At 39.3% G+C, this 26,813-nt stretch overlaps 2 protein-coding genes across 2 annotated transcripts; one reads left to right on the top strand and one right to left on the bottom strand.

Annotated features, from left to right (window-relative positions):
- Positions 1-15,436: 15,436 nt before the first annotated feature.
- On the top strand, positions 15,437-17,551 carry LOC119502527 (dexamethasone-induced Ras-related protein 1-like). The gene is made up of 2 exons (XM_037793583.1): positions 15,437-16,063; positions 16,639-17,551. Exons 1-2 carry the CDS (start codon positions 15,616-15,618, stop codon positions 17,169-17,171), a joined length of 981 nt encoding a protein of 326 aa, XP_037649511.1. The 5' UTR covers positions 15,437-15,615; the 3' UTR covers positions 17,172-17,551.
- A 1,156-nt stretch (positions 17,552-18,707) lies between these two features.
- med9 (mediator complex subunit 9) lies at positions 18,708-21,396 on the bottom strand. The gene is made up of 2 exons (XM_037793591.1): positions 21,240-21,396; positions 18,708-19,181 (listed from the first exon to the last, which is right to left on the bottom strand). Exons 1-2 carry the CDS (start codon positions 21,317-21,319, stop codon positions 18,962-18,964), a joined length of 300 nt encoding a protein of 99 aa, XP_037649519.1. The 5' UTR covers positions 21,320-21,396; the 3' UTR covers positions 18,708-18,961.
- Between the last annotated feature and the right edge of the window lie 5,417 nt (positions 21,397-26,813).

Below are 26,813 nucleotides of genomic sequence, written 5' to 3'. Positions count from 1 at the left end.
ACAGTGAATGAAAATAATCTAAATAAGATTTATTCATTTTCACCCTACCCAGAGTCCATGCACACAAAACTGTTTCTGGTTCTGATGGCGATTTGCTGCGTTCGTGCTGCATTTTAAAGGTACAGTGTGTAGGATTTGGTGGCATCTAGTGGTGTGGTTGCAGATTGCAACCAACTGAGTACCCCTCCGCCCGCTCCTCCCTTTCCAAAACTGCGGTAACGTGAGGCGCCGAGCGCAAAAACTGTGGTAATGCTGTTTGCCTCGCTCAGAGGCCGTCCTTATCATAATAACTAGGGTTGTCAAAGTTAACGCGATATTAACGCGTTCATGCAAATTAGTTTTCTCACGTCTCGGAGAACTACGGTGGCCTTCAGGTTACGGAAAAACGTGAAATGCTCTCTCTAGAACCAGTGTTTGGTTTGTCCGTTCTTGGCTACTGTAGAAACATGGCGGACTCCGTGAAGAGGACCCGCTCCCTATGCAGATATGAAGGGCTCATTCTAAGCTGACAAAAACACAACAGTTCTTAGTTTCAGGTGATTATACACTAATGAAAACATAGTTTTGAATATTATATTCCATTTCTGCCACTACAGTGTTTACAATTTGCTGGGATCATGAGAACTTTGGAAACTAAAATGGTTGAGAAACCCTGATTTAATCGATCCTTGCAACTTTTCATTTTTTATTTTCCAAAGCAATGAAATCCTCTTGGCAGCAACAGCGAGGTATTCCCAGGTAATACACGGCGTAGTGATATATATATACACACGCACACACACACAAACACACCAGTACACTTTGTACTCACTAAGGCTTAAGTAGCCAGGTCCCCTGAGGTCAAAGAAAACATTGGGTTGCACAGAGTTGTTCATCGGGGATGTTGATCACTATCACGCTCCATAAACAGGATGGGCCAAATTAAGATATGAGGGATATTCTGAACACAAAAGCTGCCATGACGCAGAGCGAACTGAGATGGCTCATGGGTTCAGATGAGACCTCAGGTAAGGGAGTGCAACGAGGTTCAGCATTTGCATTTGTGCATGAGTTCGTACGGATCGTTACGGTCATGTGTACGTGTGCTATGTAGCCTACATACATATATTTGCACCAGAGAGAGATGAGAGATGATCTTGTTAGCATCACCTTCTATCAGCAGCCACTGGCAGCCTTTAACAGTGAAAATGCTCAAATTATATAGGTGATGTACCATTCATTTTAATAGATGTATTACCTTGGTTTTACAGCAGAACCTCATGGGTTCAGATGAGAGCTCAGGTAAGGGAGTGCACCAAGGTTCAGCATTTACATGCGTGCATGAGTTTGTATATGGATCCTCATTGGGCGTGTGTACGTGTGTTATGTACTGTAGCTACCTCGACTGTATACGTTTGCACCGCCTGTCACCTCTGCATCCATTCTCAAATTACAGAGCATCAGTCCCTCCATAAGGGTCATCCCTGGAGTCACGGAGGACTCAGAGCCACCGATGCACACGGAGCTGCCAAGACAAATTATACATAATTAGCTCGGTGCAGCGGCTAGGCTAACGCGCGGCCAGTATTGACCCAGTCTGTCATTAAGTCAGCTCTCTGTGTTCTCCTGCTGTTGGTAATGACTCTTTGGAGCCCAGGAGTTCCAGCGAGGTGGTCATGCACAGATTGTAGAGCATGGCCTTATGTACCCTCATCTTGTCACACGGTGTCCGAGAACCTGCGGACATTAACGCCTGCCACATTTAGCATCAGGAACACGAGAGGAAATTCTATTATGGTCATTTCCACGTGGACTATTGGATAATTTTGACTCTGCACACCCCCTAAGCATCCCAAGGACCCGTACTCTCGCTGCACTCCCACCTAAATATGGCATGATGTGTGCACTGGTGCACTCATTGATGTTTACATTGAGTTGTCCTTCCATTTATCAGTACTCTGAGTGAAGTAGATGCCACTAAAAGGGCAGAGAGTCAAACAGGCAGAGGTGACCTTGTCTTCTTATCACTGGTCGCTCATGCAGTCAACATCCTGCACTCACTATTAGTCTAGATTTGAGGCAAAATACCAGCAGGTGAAACAAGTGGCTTTTAAAAAAGACTTGTCATGCTCATTTTCAAGTGCATAGTTGTATTTTGGGTTTCTACTAGAACAAGTTTACATGCTTTATAATGTTCAAAAATGCTTTGTTTTCCTCATACCAGCTTTGCTGCAGCACCTTTTTTCACTCGGTTCAACCGAACCAAACTCTTCGGACTCTGCTCCAGCTCCACTCTTAACGCGTGCCAAACTAGCCACTATTATTATTATGCAAATGTGTTACTTGGTGACATCACCATGTTGCGTAAGATAAGACGAGACTTCAAGCAAGGCGTTTCAGGAGCAGTGTTTCTGTGGGGGAGAGTAACTCCCTTTGGCGTGGATTTTGGGCTTTGCAACTTTGCAGACTTTTTACATGCACAAAAAAACTATATTACACACTAAAGGAAAGGGAAAAAAAGCAAAAAAACATAATAGGTCCCCTTTAAATGAACTTGTCCACAGGCTTAACTTGCCAAACTGAGTGAAATCATGAAATTACAGTCACTTATCTAATCAGTAAAAAGACCTATGTCTCCAGGGAAAATGGTAGAAGGTTCTCCTTTATATAATTGCAGTGTATTTATGTGCTAGCACAACCATTAAGATTTTTTTTACCTGAACTCACACCAGACGGACTATTTCTTGGAAACAGTAGCCGGTGTCATTTTTATACTCTTAGCTGTTTCTGAAAAGGTATTTTGTACTCAGTCAACCCCTATAAAGTACATCTGATCATAGATGCAACTGCCACGACAGAAACTACAGCTTCTTTGCGTCTTTCCATTCAAGCTTTAGTACACTGCACATTTTGGAATCAGGGATGCGAGTGTGGGATGACTTTACAGAGAACCTATTAATTATTTTAGAAGAAAAAAAATCAGGGATCATAATAACTTTTAATTCAATGTTTGCGTAAACCTGTTCTGATCTACCAAATCTCCACCTTTGTCTGCTGCTAGATAGCACATGCCCTTTTCACAGAAAACATTTTGACTCGTACCAATAAGAAAACCTCAGGTCCAAATGATACAAAATATTTACGGCTGAATTCTGGCTTCAGTTTCAGCTTCCTGCGTGCTGGCTCACAGTCACATGGTCATGGCTTAGCCTACTGGGACACCTTAATAAAACAGAGTTATGGTACATGTCCACAGGGAGTTTTTTAACACGAGGGATTGCCTCCCAGCATTGGACACTTCATGGGCTGCCACTACACACAAAGAGGCACCTGATTGGACGAATGATTTCCCTCGTGGGCTGCTGCTCCCAGCTTTCAAACCGGAACCCACATGGCGGCTTGTTTGGAAACTTTCTTCTCAATAGTTCATCGAAATGTGTTTCTGAAAATGCGAGAAATAAGCCGTGCAGTTTCTAAATCTGTCTTTATTTTAGAACGACAACGCTTTGTTTAAAAGTTTCTCGGGAGTTTCCAGAGGCGGCGAGTCGCGTCAGGTGCCCCTGATATGCATTAAGTAGCCTAGCCTACAACTTCATGCAAATGAGGAGTGGGCGATGATACGGTCTGTCTCTTGAATCACGCCGCCACACTACCAGAACGCATTGCACGGCTGCCTACATTGACAATGAATGGGAAGCGTGGAAAGGATGGAAGCTGTGGACATGTACCATTATTATCTCCGACAGCTCAAGAGTGACTCACACTTCCTCAAAACACCTTTAATTGCCTATTTGATACCATTGATTGGTGCTGCAAGTGATCAGACAGCTGAATGCATCGCCGCCTCTCAGCCTCTTTTATTGCTTTGGACGGCGTGTTTGTTAACCGCTAACGAAACTACCAGAGACACAGTGGAGGAAAACAGTTTGCTCAGTCGACTTGAAACCTAAATAAACACTTCAAGTCACACCTGTGCTGTCTCCTCCCCCCTCAGGTATCTGCCATTTCTCACCTGGCCATCAGCCATCTCTCTGCACAGCTGTTCTTATTACTTTAGTCATCAGCTCCTCCCTATAAATAGAAGACTGTTCACCCTCCTTGTTCTCCAGACTGTTAATGTTGCTGCAGCAGGTGTGCCCTTTTTGTTCCAGTACAGTATGTCGCCTCGCCACCCCTTCACAGTGACATCAAAAACTTTCTTATTCCTGCGTGTATGGACGTGCGTCATAACATTTCTGAACAGTGACATTACCACAATCTAATTTACACGGCCCACATGGGATGATTTTTCTGAGTTCAATTATTTACTCTAAAAATTACGTCAATTACTGTGGGACATAATAAACCTGTGACACTTCTCCTTGTTAGAAAAATATGAAATTTTATACACAACAACTGCGGAGCAACGCAACCAGGGGGGACAAAATGAATGAATATGAAACAATTTATTGAATGACATTTGGCAAGGAACCAAGTAGCTGGATGGGGAAAAGGATAAATCGGATCCGGTGATACAAAGGTGAAACGTCTGGCTGTGAACAGCAGGAGACGAGCTTTTCTCACTGTGGACTAATTAGTTGGCTATAGCAACTGAGAGATGAGGGTCTTTCTGTTAGCATCACCCACCATCAGCAGCCACTGATAGTCTTTAAAAATGCTATGCTTCTGCTTAATTATATAGGTGATGTACCGTTCTTTTCAATAAAGGTTTATTATCTTGATTTTACAGAAGATCCTTATTCAAATTTGTCCCTGAAAAAGCAACATATCAGTCACAATTTCTCTCAAGCATAAAATTGATATCATAACTTTTTGATTCCTGTGTTAAATGAGATTAGTAGTAAGTGTAATATCGCAAGTTTTACTCTTAAAGCTTCAGTAGGCAACTACTATTTCGCAACATTGGGCAAAAAATCCATAATAACCTCTCAGCATATTGTAATTCAAGTGTTCTGAGAGATTTTGGCCAATCACAGGTCATTTCAGAGAGAGAGCGTTCCTATTGGCTGTGCTCCGGCGGGTGAGCGGTGCTTGGTATTTCCTCAATAGATCTTAACATGTCGTAGCATCACTAAGTGACCTGAATAAATTACTATTTATTAGTTTATCTGTTACATAATTTTGATATAGATCTTCCATCATTTGAGGCTCTTGTCATCACAGTAACCTGTGTGGCATGCAGTGACGTGTAGGTAAAATTACTGTGTATCCATCAGCTTTGTAATAGCCAAAACCTCCTGAAGGGGCTCAACAAATCAAGATAATATTCTCTCATAATGCAGCATTATTATAGTTCAGGAGCAGATTTTCAAACAGTTTCCATGATGCAGGACTTTTATAGAGTGGCCATTTGACCCAAATAAGTCAATTATAATGGACTGTAAACATCGGTCACAGGCTTTTTCCTAATATTTGGAAAAGGTCATGGTGTTGTTTTTATTGTAACTCCAACACTGAGGACCGGGCTCTTCTCCACTGCACTACTAGCTACTAAAAATGGATGTTTCAGTTCTTAGAAAATAAATGTCATTCACAGTTTGCTTTCTTAAATCAGTGGTGTGTGTGTGTGTGTTTTCTAATTATATTTATGTGTGGTTTCTGATCCATGTGATATCTTCCTGTTTACACACACACACACACACAGAGAGATCAGACTTCATTAAGAGGGCTATCATGTGTCCTACTTGAAGCCCACTGTACCGGTGCAGTGAGCATGCTTGCGCATACTGCCTGTGTAATTATTAGAAAAGAACGTGCATATAAGACTTATTAGTGGAACAGTAAGAATGTCCGTGCCGGCCACTGAGCGCTAACCCTCCCAGCAGTTGGAGAGATTGGCGTCACACTGAGTCAGAACGGGCCGCCGGTTACACGGCGCTGATGTAAACAAAAACAGAGGAAATGGGCAGTACAGGCCACGTCTGTGTGCATATGATTTACCGTGGCTCATCGTGTGTTATGACATCCTGCTTTGCTGATATTCTCTCATACAAGGGTTGTATAAGAAAAATGTTCTATAATGATGATGAATAACAAAACATGTATTGGGATCAATCTAAAAACTATCACACTTCATACAACACAGTCTCACGGCAGTTCGTGAAATAGTCACGAAACGTGATCTATTTGATTAACTAAATTACTTAGTGAGGTTTAGGAAAAGATGGACTTGGTAAGGCAACAAACTACTTAGTAAGGTTTAGGAAAAGATCGACTTGGTTAGGTTTAGGTAACAAAACAACTTAGTTAGGTTTAGGAAAAGATCAACTTGGTTAGGTTTAGGTAACAAAACTACTTAGTTAGGTTTAGGAAAAGATCGACTTGGTTAGGCAACAAAACTACTTAGTTAGGTTTAGGAAAAGATCGACTTGGTTATGCAACAAAACTACTTAGTAAGGTTTAAGAAAATATCAACTTAGTTAGGTTTAGGCAACAAAACTACTTAGTTAGGTTTAAGAAAAGATCGACTTGGTTAGGTTTAGGCAACAAACTACTTAGTTAGGTTTAGGAAAAGATCAACTTGGTTAGGTTTAGGCAACAAACTACTTAGTTAGGTTTAGGAAAAGGTAGACTTGGTTAGGTTTAGGATACAAAACTACTTACTTAGGTTTACGAAAAGATCACGGTTTGGGTTTAAATAACACCAGAAGTGGCGTAACATAAGTGCGAAAGTTACATGACAAAAACTACCTGGATAGCTTTAGAAAGAGTTTGTCGTTTAGGTTAAAATAACTCTGGAAGTGCTGTAACTTAGTTACAAGTACGGAAGTTACGTGACAAATAAATAAACATTGATTTGGTCTCACACGGGACACAAATACCAGTCTACTAGGCAAAAGTCCTGTGTTTTTTGACCCACCCATCCACACTGACCTCCTACCTACCGCCACTCTTTATACTTCCTGGTTCACAATTCCATGGATTACATACAAATTGATTTTGTGCTGACCATCTAGGAAAAAAAATGAAATTTTGTGTCTATGTACACAAATAAATACATTACATTTCTATTTCACAAACTGCTGTGTGACTGGGATGATTCATATGACTTTTAAAAATGCCAGTTGGATACAGCGGGTGATGAGTGGGCTTTTAGTGGCATTAATCACGACGAGGAGTGCATTAAATTGTGATGCAGCCCTGACGCACGACCTTCGGAGACCTGCTAATGCAGCGTGAGAGGGAAAGCATTTTGGGTGTCATTGCAGTCAGCACTCGAGAGCCACGCTGAAATTTTAATTCAACCAAAGATGTCTGCAAACTAACTGCATCGACTTGAGTATTGAGTCACAGTTTAATACAATTGCACATGTTTTCATACAGCAGCACAGGTGGTGAGTTTATGTAATATTTGTTGGGGCGGTGGGAAGGGAAGATTTCAAATGTTGACATAATTGCCTGGAGGGTGGTTCAACTGATGTTATAAATTTTTAATATCAAAGGTGTGAGTGTACGTGTTTGTGAGAGAGGTGGAATTAAATATATCAATCGTCGCCAAAGACTTGCTGCCTCTCTTTCTCTCCTCCCCCCCCCCCCCCATCCACGCCACTCTCTCTCTCTTTTCTCTGCATGAAGCTATTAGAGTTACGTAAACAGAGCTGCAAAGGGCAGCGCCTCACTGACGTCTAAGGTTAAGCATTTATAAGATCACTCAGTGGTAGTCACATTTACCAACTACACCACCCGGTGGAGTAGCCCAGGTTTGGAATTGACCATTACCCCTGATAAGTCTGCCGAGCGCCTCATGGAAACAGTAAAGCGCCTGCGGCCAATTTTCCAAAGGTGCTCTTCACTGAGCGCCTTTGTCTGCCGACTCACAAGGAAACAAGTGATCTTATGTTACATCTATGACATGCAACTCTGAATAACAGGACGTACCTTAAAACAACTTTTAACCAGCGGTCTTCATGTGATTGTTTTCTTGATGTTTGTTATCACACCACTTCCACAAATACGGGTTGGTAGAAATTGAGGCCTAATCCGGAGAGAAACTGTGTTCACAGTTCACAGAATAATGAACCTGGATGGACATTTTCTTTAAACAACATAATATACTATATATGTAAAACATTTTAAAGGTTGGGCTGTTCCTATAGTAACAGAAAATTACAAAATTGGTAATTAAGAGATTTTTTGGTAATACTTCATTTTAGCGGTCCGCAAATTTCATTGTAATTAGGTGATAATTAGCAAGTAACCTATTTGACATTTCTTTGGAATTACTGCCAAATTACCCCAATACTGACCTCAAAATGTATCAAAAGTTACTTTATTATAAACATTATTTAATAATGATATGCTAAAATAGCATATAATGGTTAAAATAGGGCCCTTAGACTTGAGAAATGGCTGCTCTTCATTGGAGGTGGAAAACCAAAACTAATAGAGACACTTCTGATCAGGCACAAATCTCACCATTGTGTGACTTATTGTCTACACACTTGTAACCTGTAACTAAGCAAATAGGCGTATTTCCCAAAAGGTCAAACTTTTCAGACTTGCAGATGTAGCTAGAAATCCCTTTTCCCTGTGCTCGGATGCTTGTCGGGGATTAGCCTGTTTGTTTCACGAAGCGAGCATGTATATTGATCTAATTGACATCCCTCCAACTTTGTAAGGTGAGTTCAGGTCTCGGGGTCCACATTATCCGATATGTTTTGTCTGTGTGTTCACTGCTCTTCAATCCATTAGCGAAATAACCACCTGTTCTGTTCATGAGGAATCGCAGGTCAGACGGGTCATGCGAGGAGAACCCTCTGAATCACCGTCTGCTCGGTGCATGTGAGGTTCGATGCTAAACCATTTCTGATAACTCACACAAAGAGGCTGGAAATCTGAAAATACACTGCGTCTAGTTCTAAGAGTCTGTCTTCATAAGAGTTCCACCGCCATCATCTCTCAGAAGGCTAAAATTACATTGATGGATCAAACATGATCATTTTCTGCTTCTGTTTCCCTCGGAGTCAGAGGAAATGTGTGCCCAACACACTCTCTTAAAACAGGTCAGGAACATCGAATACTAAAAAGTGTCACCTCCTTAAAAATCACACGGTGATGTTTTGCTTCACATGTTGTACGTCATACATGAGGTTGCATGTCATGGATAATAGACCAGTTGACAGATTGTGGGTTTATCAAAACATGCAGGTGGTCGGCAAGCTTAAGCTGAGCTCAGGGCAGAGCTCTGATTGGCGCTGAAACCTGAAGCCTTTGTATTGGAAACCGCAGGATCGTTCTTCATTCAACAGTTTCTCTGCACTACGGCCCGGCCTGACACGCAACGGCCCCGAGTCTCACGCCATGTAAACACAGAACGCCCCCCCCCCCCCCCCTCCTTCCCTCAGCATACCAGATCAGCTGGCCACCGCTGCACCAGGAAGACTGAATTAATCGAGTTTTATCTTACCATATGGGCAGATTTTGTCTCGCTGATTTAAACTGATCAGTATTCTGCAGCGAGAAAAAAGGAAGCACATTATCCATCTGTGGAGAAGATAAAAAATGTAACCTCTTAGAATTTCCGTTTCTTGGTTGTCCCAATTAACACAGCTGGCTAGACTTGCATGCTTCGTTCCATATATAAAGTTGACTTTATTGCATTTTTGTGTATATTTAGAAGTAAACTGGAGCATGTACGTAAGCAAATTACATGAATACAACTTGTGAGGTCAGAGATTTTGAGTAGAAGGAGGGGAACAAAGCAGACCCATATGGTGCCACAGTTTAAAAATAGTATCAAGAAAAAGGCTCATGTAAGCCTTACACCATCAGTTGTGTCAGCATGTATGCATGTGATGTAAGTCTGGGCTTTATTCTGGGACCCACACCTGTGCTGAATCAGGTTTAGTCTATGTTTGGTTTTTGCCAACGCACCTGGTAGGTGATATATATTATATTGGGATGTGCATCGACTACTTTGTGGCCACATACCATTAAAAATAGAAATGTTATAGGTCTCAATCTGCATCACAGCAAACACACTGATAGATGGGATTGTCACCATAATTCTTTCCAGGACTTTGTGGACTTTGTGCAAGGATCAACGGTGCGAAATTGCATGCAGGAAAAGATTAATGACAATTGAGTTATGTCAATTCAAATTCACGTTTCTGTAGCGTCACCAGTAGGAAAAGCGACATCACATTTTGCAGCGTACACATGTCACCAAGTCACCAGATTTAGTTTCAATTGCACAAATGGGTTCAATAGAGTTATTGCAGTTCTTTTTGTGCCTCCACACCAGTGACGGCCGTGGCCGGAGGCCTTCTGTTTTCGGGTTGTCCATCCGTCCATCCGTCTGTCCATCTGTCTGTCCGTCCGTCTGTCCTTACCTACAGTACGTACATCCGGTCCATTCTCATGAACGTGATATCTCAGGAAAGCCTGAAGGGAATTTCTTCAAATTTGGCACAAACATCCACTTGGACTCAACGATGAACTGATTTGATTTTGGTGGTCAAAGGTCAAGGTCATTGTGACCTCATAAAACATGTTTCAAGGCCATAACTCAAAAATAAATGTCTAACAGGATAAAATGACGAAGTAATGACATTTTGGACAGACATGGATGTAAACTGCAACTTGACTGGTTGGTGGAGGTATACGACCGTGAGGTGGTAATTCTAGTTTTTGCCAAATATGCCTTTTAAAACTATATTTCACTTTATATGAATATGTTGTGTATGAAAATTTGCGAATCATTGAAATGAGTAGTGTAGAAACTGTTTTCCAAAAAAAAATTAAAATGGCTGTAATATGGGAGAAATTTGAGGAGAGTCTGGATTTTGCTGTCTCCTATGACCTGTTCATGTGTTGGAGAATAATATATATATATAAATATATTCTGGAAAATAAGTAAATCCAGCAGCATTTCGTGACCTTACTGTACAGACACATTACTGCAGATCCACTGACATTTTAATGCACATTGCCTCTGTGACGTGAGTAAAAAATAAACCTAACCATCCATGCACACACACATATGCTCTTGTAAATTAGACTTCTCACTAACTGATTATGTGTTAAGCATGTTACGCACTGGGGGCTGTTCATGTGTGATATGCCATCACAAGGAACGGGGGTGATGACAGGATGCAAACAATTTTGCTGTTTCTGTTTGCAATTAGATTTCTAACACATGTGCTTTAATACCAAATACGTCACTGCTGTTTGTCAGTCAGCGGGTTTCTTTGGCTGTTTTTTTTATCTTCATCGCTGTAATATTTAATTCATTGAATTGCAAATAAGGTCAAACCACAAAACATTATAAAAAAATCTCTCAGCAAAAAGACTCTCAGACTGATTCTCCACAGTCTGCTGCAGCTGAGTCTTCATCCTTTTTATTATTTTAACTGACAACACAAGATTGGTTCCTTCAAAATATGCAGAAAACTGGCTAAATCACTCCACCAGATCAGAAAAACACATCACATCAGCTGTGAAGCGTCGTGTTCTCACAGTCTTTTCCAGCCTTTTCTGTCCTCTTCGCTAATTGACAAAGGCAAACACGGCTGAGAGGGGAAATTAATCTAATGTGTATCATCGGCCGTTCCCTGAGCTGGCTGCAGCTGGTGTTGCTGACTCTGCTTGATGGCCACGTTGCCAGGACAGTGCATGTGTCGAGGTCTGGCTAACAGAACAGGCTGCAAACAGGCTGGGACACAAAGACGGGACACAAACACGGTTCAAGACTAAAGGCACGAGTCGGGACACAACACAGACACCAAAGACACATGATACTGTACTGTATGTTTGTCTGTTTTCTAGGACCGACCCTGAGCTGGTTCTCAGACGAGCAGCCTAACTCAGGGTCTGTGTGTTTGTCATTGAGTTTCAAGAGAACTCACAGTGAAAATGTTGATGTTTCTCTTCCAAACAAATAAAGAAACTCTTGCCATGACCTTTGTCAGCTGTTACCAAGAAGAAAACCTTGTTTTTGAATCAAACATGTGAAGCAGATTTTTTGATATTTTTAAATTCATTGTCTCTGGGCACATGATACAGCAAAAAATCAATTATCTTATTTACCACTAGTATCCTAAGTATAGTAAAAATATATGTGATTAATGAATTAAAACTCTTGCCAACAACTATCTAAAATGCACAGAGATATGTGATGATGTGTTTCCCTATGGATGAGAACATACATGATATTCCCTCCATGGTGTTGTTGTGCAGGCAGTACTATGGCAGTGTGCTGAACAAGCCTGTAGGCACGTGTCCTGTTACACGCAACGCTGGGAACACACTGGCTTAATTACTGACCCATAGTGGAGGGAGTAGCACTGGTTCTCTCCGACCTGGTTGCACAAACTCGTCGATCAAGCACAGGACAACCAGGCTTAGGTACGCCTATCTGATTTCATCCATTCAATGACCCACAGAGGGCTAAAAAAAAAAAAGGTAATCAGTGTTGGCTTGTTAGGTTTTAGGTTTCACATCGAATCAATGTAAATACCTAGACTTGTGACTTTTTCTTAGACCTGTTTTGGACATTGTGTGAAATATGTTATTTGTTATTTCAAAGTTAGAGAGAAGGAGAAAAGTCAACTTCAACTTAATCCAGCTATGATGCCAGTTTGTAAACTTGGGGAATCTTAACACACTGACAGGAGTCAAGGACCAACTGCTGTCATTTGATGGACATTAAATAACACAGGATTTATGATCATTATAGCCTCTCCAAAATGTTAAATTCTGTCTTAGTTCTTTATATGCCATGTGGAAGGACACCTAATGGATATTATCTATAATATATCTTTTTGTTTTTAACTATTATTTGTAAAGTATTCATGCTCAGGCATGATAAAAACAACAACAAATGCAAGAAGCAGAGGTGGAAGAAATACTCAGATCCTCCTTTACTTCAGTAAAAGTAGAAATACAACAGTCTAAAAATACAAGTAAAAATCCTGAATTCAAAATGTTACTTAAGTAAAAGTACAGAAGAATTATCGGCAAATACTTAAAGTAGAAATACAGAACGGCTCCTTTCAGTGTTATATTATTATAGAATATTATATTATTCTGTTTTTCTCATTAATGAAAACATGTAAGAGCATTTTAATGATGCAGTTCATCAATGTGGAGTCAATTTTAGATCATTTGTGTACTCCTGGTTGAGTAGATTTAGTTTATATAGTTTTATCATTTTATTTAAAAAGTAACAAGTAGCTACAGCTGTCAAATAAATGTATTGGTGTAAAAAGTACAATGTTCCTAGTATAAAGTGGCAGAGAATGGAAATACTCAAGTAAAGTACAAGTATGTCCAAATTGTACTTAGTACAGTAGCCTACTTGAGTAAATACTTGAGTAATATGAAACTCCTGTAGCTTATAAAATGACAAAAGTTACAGTCAGCTGCTAAATCGTTAGAATGCAAAACTGGGAGGCTCTCAACATGGTGACGGCTGAGGGGGGTGTCTTCCCACGAAACTTGGGAAGACGGCCATCATCTCTCAGTTTCTGACGACAGAGTGGACGACCAGTACACGCCCACTATTGAGGACTTTCATAGGAAACTCTACAGCATCAGGGGGGATGTTTACCAGCTGGACATTTTGGACACATGTGGAAATCATCCGTAGACAGTACTCCTCTACATCTTTACATAATAGACAATAGTTATTTGATGCTTTATTAACTCTCTGGATGTCGTATAGAGCACCTTTAATGAGATGGCTTAAACTTGTCAGCGCGACAACACACATGGACCACAAAACAGGACATCTTCTTTTAACAGTTCTCTCTGTACCCAGATTCACAGGTGAGAATGTAAGTGAAAGGTGATAAGTGGTTCAGGTGCTAAAGTGGATGAAAAGAGTTTGAGTCACAACCAGCGGGCTCTATCTTTAGACGGTCTGTGGGGTACTTTGATTAACACATACGAGGAAGTCAATACAAATTGGATTGGATGGCTTCCAGCCACCAGTCACACCCAGCTGTTCTCCAGCTGCAGTTTTTTTTTTCCTTCTCATTGATACGTTCAATAAAGGGAAATGTAATTTACTTACTTGAGACAGCTGCTCCACTGATGAGGACTATGAAGTACAGTATCATAACAGTATAACCTTAGTCTATTTATAAGTATTTGCATAGCAACATTCATACAGGTTATCTCAAAGTGCTTTACAGATGAACAGTAAAACAAATGCAGACGAATGCACATGGGAAATAAAAATGATAAATTAAAGGGGAAATAGGCCCATTTAAAAAGTCATACATGTTATTCCTATGATCCAAAAATATTAGTAAACATGAACAACTCTCTCCCAAATCCAAAGGTGCTAACACTCAGACTTGTGATGTCATGGGATACAAAGTGTGAAGCTGCCCCATAGACAATGAATAGGGTGAGATGTTCTCGGTGGTACTGAGAGCACCCAGGGGAACAACCTGAGTATGTGGGAACATTTTCTGTTTCACACCTGACAACACTACAATAGGATCAAGCTCATTTGGGTATACAAAAAGAAAAAAAACATTCTGTGGGTCCACAAAATCAGTATCTATGTGGCAGCTCCAGACTATACACCCTATGACATCACCAGTTGGATACTTACTGTACTTCTCTGGTTTCTGGCTTTGAGAGGGCGTAGCTCATGTTCACACTGAACTTTCCTCGGCCATGGAAATAACATCTTGGAATTCTTAATTTAGGTGGTGCTCCCCTTTAAATAATAAAACCAATAAAATAGAATAACAAATAAAATAGATAAGAGAAATTTAACACATTTAAAAAACAGGAATACAATATATTATATACATAGGGAGACTGCTAAATGTATATAGGCCTTTAAGAACATCAAACTTCAGTTAAGCGTATGCAGCATCTTAATAGGCTGACACATAAACTCATGCATGTGGGAAAACTGAGGATTATAAGAGCAAAAACACACTTTCCCCCCCCATTAACAAGCCTTTTGTGTGTGTCCTCCTAACCTCACATATTCCAGCTGCTTTCTCCTGAGGGAAAGTCTGTTTACTGAGAAAAAACAGATGAAACCGATACTCGCATACGATTTGGTGTCTCTATAGGGACAAAAAATAACAAAGAAAATGCTGTTTCGTTGCATGCACAACATGTTAATGTGAAATGTATTTGTCTAATGCATTCAAACTCATTGGTTTAATATAATGTGCACACAACTTGGTGTCTCTATAGGGACAAAAAACAACAAAGAAAATGCTGTTTCTGTGCATGCACAACATGTTAATGTGAAATGTGTTTGTCTAATGCATTAAAAAACTCATTGGTTTAATATAATGCATATACAACTTGCAGATTTAAAAACATGATTTTGGGGCAAAAAAGAACAAAGAAAATGCTGTTTAGTTGCATGCATAACAGGATTAATGTGAAATGTATTTGTCTAATGCATTAAAACTCATTGGTTTAATATAATGCGTACACAACTTGCATATTTAAAAACATGATTTTTCACCATTTCATAGTTATTTTGTGATTATTACGCACGAAAATGTGTTCAAATGTTTAATGGTTAAGCATTTATAGTTGCTATCTTTCCCTGTTTCTGTTGAAGAGTGTTGGACAGTGCTGACGCACACAAATTGCCAGAGTAACATTATGATATCTGGTCTCTCTCTCCAGCTCCCCAAAGCTGCAGCGTGACGCATGACGCGTTTTGGAGGCGCGGCACAATTTCCCCATAAATACCGAGTCCTGCTCTCCTCCAGGCTACAGACACAGACACAACAGCGAGGTTACACCTCCTCACATCACTGGAAAGGACTTAACTCCTGCTCTACAGCACCGCCGAAACTCCTGGTGCATTTCTGCAAAAAGGAAAACATGATTAAGAAAATGTCTCCACCCGAGAATGAGTTCAACATTCCGGCCAAGAACTGCCACAGGATGGTGATCCTGGGCTCCACGAAAGTTGGGAAGACTGCCATCATCTCTCGGTTTCTGAACGAGAGAGTGGAAGACCAGTATACTCCAACTATTGAGGACTTTCACAGGAAACTTTACAGCATCAGGGGGAACGTTTACCAGCTGGACATTTTGGACACATCTGGAAATCATCCGTTCCCTGCGATGAGGAGGCTTTCAATTCTTACTGGTGAGTTGAGCTTCAGAATCAGAATCAGTATCAGAATCAGAATCTTAGAATCAGAATCTTAGAATCAGAATCAGAAAAATCAGAATCAGAATCTTAGAATCAGAATCTTAGAATCAGAATCAGAAAAATCAGAATCAGAATGGTGTTTATTGCCAGGTGTAAGATGTATACACTAGGAATTTGCTTTGGTTTTGTTGGTGCAAGTTAAACAGTATAATAACAAAAGTATAGATAAAAACGTTAGAATAAAATAAGAATAAAAAAAATTGAATATCTATCAATATACAATACTTCAACCCCCCCCCCCCCCCCCCAAAAAAAAACATATGCTGCTGTTTTGCAGAATCAGAATCATGTTTATTGCCAGGTGTAAGATGTATACATTAGGAATTTGCTTTGTTTTTTGTTGGTGCAAGTTAAACAGTATAATAACAAAAGAATAGATAGAACGTTAGAATAAAATAAGAATAAAAAAATTTAATTTCTACCAATATACAATACTTCTGCTGTTTTGCTGCTACTAAATTGCATTTTTAACTTGACATTGACCCTGTCTCTTCTGTTGTGTTTTCCAGGTGATGTGTTCATCTTGGTGTTCAGCCTGGACAACAGAGACTCCTTCCAGGAGGTGCAGCGCCTGAAGCGTCAGATCTACGAGACCAAGTCGTGTCTGCGTAACAAAACCAAGGAGAACGTGGATGTGCCGCTGGTCATCTGCGGCAACAAGTGCGACAGAGACTTTCACCGAGAGGTGCAAGAGGAGGAGATCGAGCAGCTGGTCGGAGGAGGAGAAGGAGAGGAGACCTGCGCATACTTTGAGATCTCTGCGAAGAAGAACACCAACGTGGACCAGATGTTTCAGACTCTGTTCTCCATGGCCAAGCTGCCCAACGAGATGAGCCCCGGGCGCCACTGCAAAGTGTCCGTGCAGCACTGCGAGCTTCTGCACAGAAAGTCCTTCAGGAACAAGAAGTGCAAGGATGGGAACGCGTACGGGATTGTGGCGCCGTTTGCGCAGAGACCCAGCGTGCACAGTGACTTGATGTACATCAAGGAGAAAGCGATAGGAGGCAGCCAGTCTAAGGAGAAAGGATGCGTCATATGCTGACACTTTGAGACTTTCTGTGAGACTTTTCTACAACTGTAAATCGGAGCTGTTGTGCATGCAGAGGCTGCATAAAGCTCAAAGACTGTGATACAAATGTGAACCAAACTGTGAAGAGACAGACATGGTGGAGAGGCTCTGTCCACGTGAAGAGATGCAAGAGATGCTCTGAAACAATGCTGTATAATCTGCCTCTCCTTTAGTTTGAGAGAAAAATGTTTACATTTTGCTATTTTTCTTTTTCATTTTTTTTTTTTCTCAAACTTGGTGGAACTTGAATGTTTGTTGCATTATGAACAAAACTGAATGTGTATTTATTATATCCACGTCGATTTTTTTGGATAAGAAAAGGGAAAATAAAACCACTTGATACTTTCATAATCTGTCTCCCTCTTCTCTTTCCTTTCAAGCAAAACACAATTAAGTTACATGAAACACTGCAAAGTCTCAAATGTACTTATGCACATTTCATGCAGCAGTTTCACTCTACTGGGAAATAGTCTCAGTTTGTTGAAATACATATTAGCTCATCCTGTCACTCCATACACAAGCAGATAAGAGATTAAAGCTGCAACATACTGACCTGAGGTTCCAACATTATAAATCGTGATTAATCGCACATTTATCTGTGCAAAATGTACCTTAAAGGGAGATTTGTCAAGTATTTAATACTCTTGTCAACATGGGAGTGGGCAAATGTGCTTTCTTTATGCAAATATATGTATAAAGGTCTTATTGTAAATCAATTAACAACACAAAACAATGACAAATATTGTCCAGAAACCCTCACAGGTACTGCATTTAGTATAAAAAAATATGCTCAAATCATAACATGGCAAACTCAAACTGACTACAGTATGACTTGCCCCAAAACTGCATGTGATTATCATAAAGTGGGCATGACTGTTAAGGGGAGACTCGTGGGTACCCATAGAACCCATTTTCATTCACATAGCTTGGGGTCAAAGGTCAAGGCACCCCTTTTAAAATGGCCATTACAGTTTTTCCTCACCAAAAATTTGGGTAAGTTTGGAGTGTTTACCATTGGCTTCCTTAGGTTTTCTAGTTTCAAATGATGCCAGTATCTTCACTCTAGCTTTAAAACTGAGCCCGCTACAACCTAAAAGTTGCAAATTGCATTAATGTGTTAAACTAGTGAGGTTCAAACAAAATTGCGGTAACGTGTTAACTTTGAAAGCCCTAGTTCCAACACACTCCTCACATTGTTTCAAGCACTTTCACTCAGGTTTAACTGTATATCAGCTCTGTGCCAGGATAAGGCATAGTAGACCTTGATATATTCCACTATTAAATCATTGGATTCTCAATATCCCTAAATCCCCTTATAAAAGAAACATAGTAAATGATGCATACCGATAGTAGTTTGTTAAAAAAAATGCTTAGGCTAATTAGTGATGAAGGCCACATGCTAAAATCAATGTGTACGACTAGACTGATTAGAAAAAGGCTTTAAGCCAATAGTTCTTAATCAATTCATTTTATTACAAAATATTGCAAGATATCACAAGATAAGAAAACTGAGAAAAAACTACATTTAATACAAATACTACATAACCAGGTTTGCATTCTCGCAACGCAAAAAAAGAACAAAAAGAGAACATTTTGTGAAGTTCAAAGACATCTTGCAAAAATAAGTCCTTGCTCATTTTAAACGTCCATCCCGTATTCTTGAATCCCACATCTGCTCCATGGGTGCAAAACAAAACATCCTCCCTGCACCTCGACTGTCTGTGAGCTTTCCTCCAGTCAGAGCAGTGATCCAGTCTTCAGGTTCACGATGCTTTTGGCACATCAAACATGCACAGGCTTTTGTATTTCTGCAGCAGCTGGTTCTTGGTGCTGACCTGCTCCCGCAGCGTGGCCAGCTGCTGCTGCTGCTCCAGAGGGCTGCTGTCTACCCCGGGCATGGTGGAGATCTGCTCCCGAGCCTCCTGGATCTTCGTCTTCAGCTTGGCCAGTTCTTGGTGGACATCCTGGCTGTCCTTGTCCATGCTTAAAGGGAGTAAGGAGAATGAGGGGAAATGTTATTTTTGGACATTTACCTTTTCTAGTTAGCCTAGCACAGGGATCGGCATCCTTTTTTATCAAAAGAGCCATTTTAGTCAAAATGAAAAAAATAAAAATTGTCTGGAGCCGCAAAACATTTGATCATTGTGATGAAGGTAACACAGTTTATAGTCTAAGTATATAGAATGTAAGTCTAATGCAGTGAGGGCCAAATAGACAATATACTACGGAGTATTAGGGTCACATTGAGGAGAAAAAACATCTAAGATTTCCAGAATAAAGTCATAATTACGAGAAAAAAGTAGTAATATTACGTGAAAAAAGTCATAACTTTACGAGAAAAAAAAGTCATAACTTTACGACAATAAAGTCATAACTTTACGAGAAAAAAAGAAAATAACTCGTAAAATTACTACTTTATAATATTGATTTTATTCTCATAATACTACGACTTTTTTCTCTTAAACTTGTGATTTTTTTCTCAGAATATTACAACTTTTTTTCACATAAACTTGTGACTTTATTCTCATAATATTATGACTTTATTCTCATAATATTACAACTTTTTTCTCCTAAATTTATGACTTTATTCTCATATTATTACAACTTTTTTCTCTTAAACTTGCCACTTTATCCTCAGAATATTATGACTTTTTTTCTCATAAACTTGTGACTTTATTTTCATAATATAACAACTTTTTTTCTCGTAATATTATGACTTTATTCTCATAATATTACAACTTTTTTTCACATAAACGTGTGACTTTTTTCTCGTAATATTATGACTTTATTCTCATAATATTACAACTTTTTTACTCATAACTTGTGACTTTATTCTCGTAATATTATGACTTTATTCTCGTAATATTATGACTTTATTTCTCTTAAACTTGTTACTTTATTCTCATAATATTACAACTTTTTTCTCCTAAACTTATGACTTTATTCTCATATTATTACAACTTTTTTCTCTTAAACTTGCCACTTTATCCTCAGAATATTATGACTTTTTTTCTCATAAACTTGTGACTTTATTTTCATAATATAACAACTTTTTTTCTCGTAATATTATGACTTTATTCTCATAATATTACAACTTTTTTTCACATAAACATGTGACTTTTTTCTCGTAATATTATGACTTTATTCTCATAATATTACAACTTTTTTACTCATAACTTGTGACTTTATTCTCGTAATATTATGACTTTATTCTCGTAATATTATGACTTTATTTCTCTTAAACTTGTGACTTTATTTTCATAATATAACAACTTTTTTTCTCGTAATATTATGAATTTATTCTCATAATATTACAACTTTTTTTCACATAAACATGTGACTTTTTTCTCGTAATATTATGACTTTATTCTCAGAATATTACAACTTTTTTTCACATAAACTTGTGACTTTTTTCTCGTAATATTATGGCTTTATTCTGATATCACAACTTTTTTTCTCTTAAACTTATGACTTTATTCTCCTGATATTACAACTTTCTTTCTCATAAACTTGTGACTTTATTCTCGTAATATTATGACTTTATTCTCATAATATTACAACATTTTTTCTCTTAAACTTATGACTTTATTCTCCCTATTATTACAACTTTCTTTCTCAAACTTGTGACTTTATTCTCATAATACTACGACATTTTTCTCTTAAACTTATGACTTTATTCTCATAATATTATAACTTTATTCACGAAATCTAAAAAAAAAAAAAAAATGTTTCCTCAATGTGTTCCTAATACTCTGTCGTACCGTCATACCATAGACCTACAACAATGATAAATACAAATGAAAGTGTAAACAATACACCAGTGGAGAGGAGTTAAGAGCTGCTGGTTGCTTAGAGACCGCTGTTCTAGCAGGTTGCTTAGAGACCGCTGTTCTAGCAGTAAGAGCTAACGTTAGCTACCGTTAGCTTTATGTCAACAAGCTTAGCAACTCCAGCCAAAAACGAGTGTTTACGACAAGTAAAAGAGCTTTTCACTGAGCCGTGAGTAACGTTAAACACACACGAGTCCGCCGGTAGTCTTACCATTTGATAATATCATGAACTAAAGGCAGCAGAGAGCAATCCTCGCTCTCCTTCTCTCCTCTCGGTTGAGACACCGCCATCGCGCTCCTCTGCTCCCTGCTTCACGACGCACACGATACACGTCACGCATGATGTGCTGACGTCACGCCACTCTTATTGAAGTTGAATTTGAATGGCACTGCTCCAAATGGGCTTCATTAGATCAGCTATGTGCTCATAACAAACACTTGGAGAATGGCTTTATGACTTAAATATTTTAGCATATAAAAGGAGAAAAAATATTTTAGGAAATTATGACACAACAAGCTACAGCCTGTTTATGTATATATTGTTCTTGTGGCCTTCTTTTAGCTGGGTCCTGATCCCAGTAAGCCTTTGAGTACTCTTTGTCATGTTTGTGGTATGTCTGTCTCTTGTCTGTGCTCTACCTAATTGTCAATACGGATGTCATCCTCTATTTTTGCTGCAAAACAAATCTACCTACGGGGACAAATAAAGTCACCTGAACCTGAACCTGAACCTACAGCCTTAGTTTTTTTTCCATTATTATTTAGGTGCTGGGTCGTCAAAAATGTTGAGGAAACAGAAGTGCTGGGTTCTTTATTTTATTTATTTTAATATATATTATTTCTAAGCTGTGTCCAAATGTTTGAGGTTCTCAGACCAGCTAAACTGAAAAGATTTCACTCCTATTTTACTACAACAATAAGTGTAAGGATGGTGATATCGCCTCAAGTTTCACCCGCTCTACCATGCTTACTTCCCATTGCTCAAATTATAGAGCAACCACGATATATTTGGATGGGGCACCAGACGACAAAAATCTCTTAAACCTGCAGTAGGCAAAATGTTTTTGGCATTATTTGGCAAAAAATTCCACAATAACCTTTCAGCATATTGTAATTCAAGTGCTCAATGAAAACTAGACTTCTGCACCTCCTCATGGCTCTGTTTTCAGGCTTTAAAACATTTAGCCTGTGACGGTAGACTTCGGCCAATCACAGGTCATTTCAGAGAGAGAGCGTTCCTATTGGCTGTTCATTCAACGGAGGCAGCTACTTGCAAACTCTGATCAAACGGTCAAACTAGGCAGCGCTGATCAAATCTTAATCAATATTCTCTTACTGTAATGCCTATTTCTTGCCTCAAATGTTTTCAGAAACATCTTGTATTGTACTGTTTAGCTGTAAAATGAGAAAGTTTGCTCCGGCTGGTGGGCGGTGCTTGGTATTTCCTCAATTGATCTCAACATGGCTGCCGGGTCACAAACTTTCTCATTTTACAGCTAAGCCGTACACTACAAGATGTTTCTGAAAACATTTGAGGCGAGAAATAGGCATTACAGTAACAGAATATTGATTCATATTTGATCAGCGCTGCCTAGTTTGACTGTTTGATCGGAGTTCGCGAGTGATTGACAGCTGCTCAAAGATGACAGGCTCCAGGTTGGTTCTGATTGGTTGTTTTCTTTCGGTCTGTGAAATCTTGCAGATGCCATTAGGAGCACCGGAGGAGACAGAGACACATGCTTTTTTTTTTCTTTTTTTTTTACAGATTACCTTTCTCATGCACTACTGTCAGAATATAAAGACGGTTTTATAGAATAACTTTTTTATATCATATTTGCTCCAATTCTACCCACTGCTGCTTTAATGGGTCAGTTGGGTCATATAACTATATTGGAGAGGTCTAACATGAATTTCTTTTTCAGGTCATAGGTACTGCTATGTGTAAGACAATAACGGATTCTCTTTTGAACGATAACCTATATATTTCGAATATATCTCGAAATAGGCCACAGACACTATAAATAGACAGAACAAACAAACCTAACCTACAATGACTGCAGATAATGCCACATGCAGCTACCTAGCAACCTTAAGCATCCATACCTAAATTCGACCTCCTATGTCTACAAGTGTGCCGCGACACGTGCATGAAGAGTGAAACTTAGCAACCTTTATGGTCTAATGGGCTCCAATGAGCATATCCTATAGATCAGTGAGGAGTTGTATTCAGGTCATGTCTTTCTATCTGGGTACCCCTCGTTCCTTGTTTGCACATGATAAAAGAGAAAACCTGACAAAAAAGTGGACATGTAAGCGTCACCAGTACTTCCCGTCTACCGTATATTTCTGAGCAACAGCTTATTGCCTCTCAAATGCATCTATACATGTGCAGATGCATCTCTCTTTGCACTGAGTATCAGCAGCAGTATCAGTATCTGAATCAGTATCAGCAGCTCTGCAAATACCCTCCATGTTCTTCTCAGCCTTCATTGACCTATATTCCTGCGGTGATCAGGTCTCAATCACCCACAGGTTTCACAGTCGTAAACTTCATTAGTCTGGCATCTTGAAGGATTTCACAATAGGCGCACTTAGTGCTTGACTGCTGATAAGTCAGTGTGTTAATATTGGTAATGACCGTGTGTATGGAGTTGCTTATCGCATGCCTGCAAATAGAGTGACACCAATGATGAACAGCGTCACAGATTAGGCTATCTACCGTGTTTACGATGGAGTTAATCTGTAAAGTAGTTAATTGTCTTTTAAACACATAAAATAGCATGATTGGCGTATGCTTGTATATGCTATAGTTGATTACGTTTTACTGCCTTTTCTTTCACGAGATTCAATTTTATCTCTTGATGTTCTAAACCTTGCTGACCTATATATTTCCACAGCAATATGTTCTCATCAAAGCATCCAGCAGTTAATCCCTCCCCCCTGACACACACACGTTACTACCCACACCTGGTAAACACCATGGAGACACATTCTCATTAGCCATTGCAGCAGAGAGACCACCGCCGTGACACACAGCCAGCGAAGACCTAATTAAGAGCAGCTTTAGCGAGACTTAAAGGGACTGTTTGTAACTTTTTAAGCGTATAAATGTACCGGATCGGGACACATGCGCGCTCGCATATGCGCGCTCGCGTGTGGCCTGCGTCCCCGCTCCTCTGCCTGCTTGCCTTCACTCAGACAGAGCGCGCATTCTCGCATACTCGCTCCACCTCTAGACGTGAATGCGCACTCACTCCACACTACAGAAGAGTTAGTTTAGCTCTGAGAATATCTAGTGAATGTACAGTGGACGTTTGTGCAGAAATAAATGCTGCAGCTTCACCAGACAAACAGAGGTTTTCCGTGTATTGTTAAGTGACGGGACTCTGCAGAGAGAAACCTTGTCGTATCGTTACCGACCGGGTGCCGGTGTCTCCCTGTTCACTCCGGCTGCGGGCGGAGGGAGACGAGTTACTCGCTGCCTGAGGCAGGAGAAGCAAACACAGTATCAGCAGTGATTCATGGAGAGACCTTCATCTGGTCAGCTAACATTACTGCCAAGCAGCTGAAATATAGTGATGTTGTGGTTTTAGCTGACGTGTGTCACCTCACTGTTTTGAGCGATGCTCGTTCATGTCTATTTAGAGCGAGCAAGCACGAGCCCGACGCTGACTTTTGTTGATTTCACGGCCACAGGTGTCGCCGTTAAGAATCATTTCTGAAAGTTACAAATAGTCCCTTTAACCTCCTATTCAGACGTGAGGCTTTTATTGAACATTTTCTCTGGTCACACCTACAACCGAGCGGTCGTTGTGATTTTACCGAACACTTAATCACTCAGGCTAATTTCCAGTATATCTTTACATACTGATGAAACTTACATGGATGGTATACGTGACCCATATTTGAGTTTGTAGGGCGTTATGTAGACCAAGTGTTTTACGATTTGGGTTATGGGGAAAGCTCTGACACATCACATCTATGAGAAAAGTGGGCCATTTCATGACCCAACGACACACACAAACCTTATCCTGGAATAAAACGCACATTGGTATTGTAATTGGACAGATATTATATATAGCATAACAGCCGTGTCATGGAGTAAAATGATGTGTGTGGCAGTAGTAAAGGTTGTAAAATTTCCTGTCCAGGTAGGATAAGTGTCACATTAGTATGTGCATATGAGAGTTTGTCTCGTTCAACAGTTTTCACTGTGACTTTGGTTTAATTCTTTGACCCATTTACAGCAACAAGGCAGGAAGAAGCTTGTTAACTCGCTGTTGGTCGGAATCATTGATATCACTTTGATTCATTGAACGTGTGTTATTTCTTTGGCGAGCTAATTTGCCATGAAACGATTCCACAAATAATAAAAAGTTAAAAAAAAATGTTGCTTAGATGGAGAAGTAAATGTGATGCTGTTAATGTTTATACACATTTGCATTTTCTATCTGGATTACAAGCAATGGTAATATTAATGTTTTGGTTGTAGAACCATAACGTTTTTTAATGATAATATGTATTTAGATTAGGGTTATCTGTTACAGTTTTAAAGCGAGAGTGAAGATACTAGCATCATATGAAACTAGAAAAACTCAAAGAATCCATTGGTACCAACCATGTCATTCTAGTTTGTTGCAAAGGAGCCTAAATAATGCTCCAAACCTGCATATTTGTTATGCTTAATTCAGTACCTGTGAGGGTTTCTGGACAATATTTGTCATTGATTTCCCATAATAAATATATACATACATTTGCATAAAGCAAGCATATTTGCCCACTCCCATGTTGATAAGAGTATTAAATACTTGACAAATCTTCCTTTAAGGTAAATTTTGAAGAGATAAAAAATATCCGATTAATTTGCAATTAATCGTGATTAAATATTTTAAGTGACTGACAGTCCTAATTTATATTTAATGGGTATTTTACTGAAACTTTTGTTGCATTGGATGCTCCAACAACAGCAAACGTTGTGCTTTTTTTTGGTAATCATATTCAGACCTAAAATATACAGCTATGGTTTGGAAGTTTCATTCATTCACTGTCAGTCTCTTTACTTTCCATGATGTGATGATTTATATCTACATATCTATGAAACTATGATCCCTATGGACCACTGCTCAGAGTAATCACGCAACATTTCATTCAGAAAGTTAATGATAATATGACAATGACCACATGAAAAGCATTAATGCAGTTAGTCTTTTGATTATGTTCTCATTTAGTTTTTTGTTTTAATGTAAACTTGCTATTTAAATCCCCCCAGTAAAGAGCCTTGCTTCCATCAAACTTGTCCAATTAAAAGAAAATGTTAAACGTATAATTTTTTAAGTGCATTCAAAGACAAATAAAAGCCATTTAAAGTCTTTTCAAATATATTGACAAACGTTAAAGCGGAACTACGCCTATTTTAAAACTTCATACATATTATGCCTATGGTCGAAGACAGTCTTTAGATTATTAGCATATTATAACTATTAAAGAAGCAACGATTCTGCTATAGAGCTTCACCTTGAAATGAAAACGGTGGGTCTTTAATACAATTATAGAAATCTTTATGAATTTACATTCAGTCAACACAAACCTTCCCTTCACACTTCCTGCCTCTCCTGCAGTTCTCACACCCTTCCCTTCATCTCAGCAACAATAGGTGGAGGAAGGCAGAAATTAGTTTTTCCTTGTCAATGGTTGATTGAGGTTTAATGTTCTATTCAGAATGAAGTACCATTGAATTTATTATTAATTCATTAGTATTTATTCACCATTTATTCACAAACACGTG

The sequence above is a fragment of the Sebastes umbrosus genome, chromosome 14 (assembly GCF_015220745.1).
Source record: "Sebastes umbrosus isolate fSebUmb1 chromosome 14, fSebUmb1.pri, whole genome shotgun sequence".
Classification (NCBI taxonomy): Eukaryota; Metazoa; Chordata; class Actinopteri; order Perciformes; family Sebastidae; genus Sebastes; species Sebastes umbrosus.
This window is presented reverse-complemented; position numbering and strand designations above follow the sequence as displayed.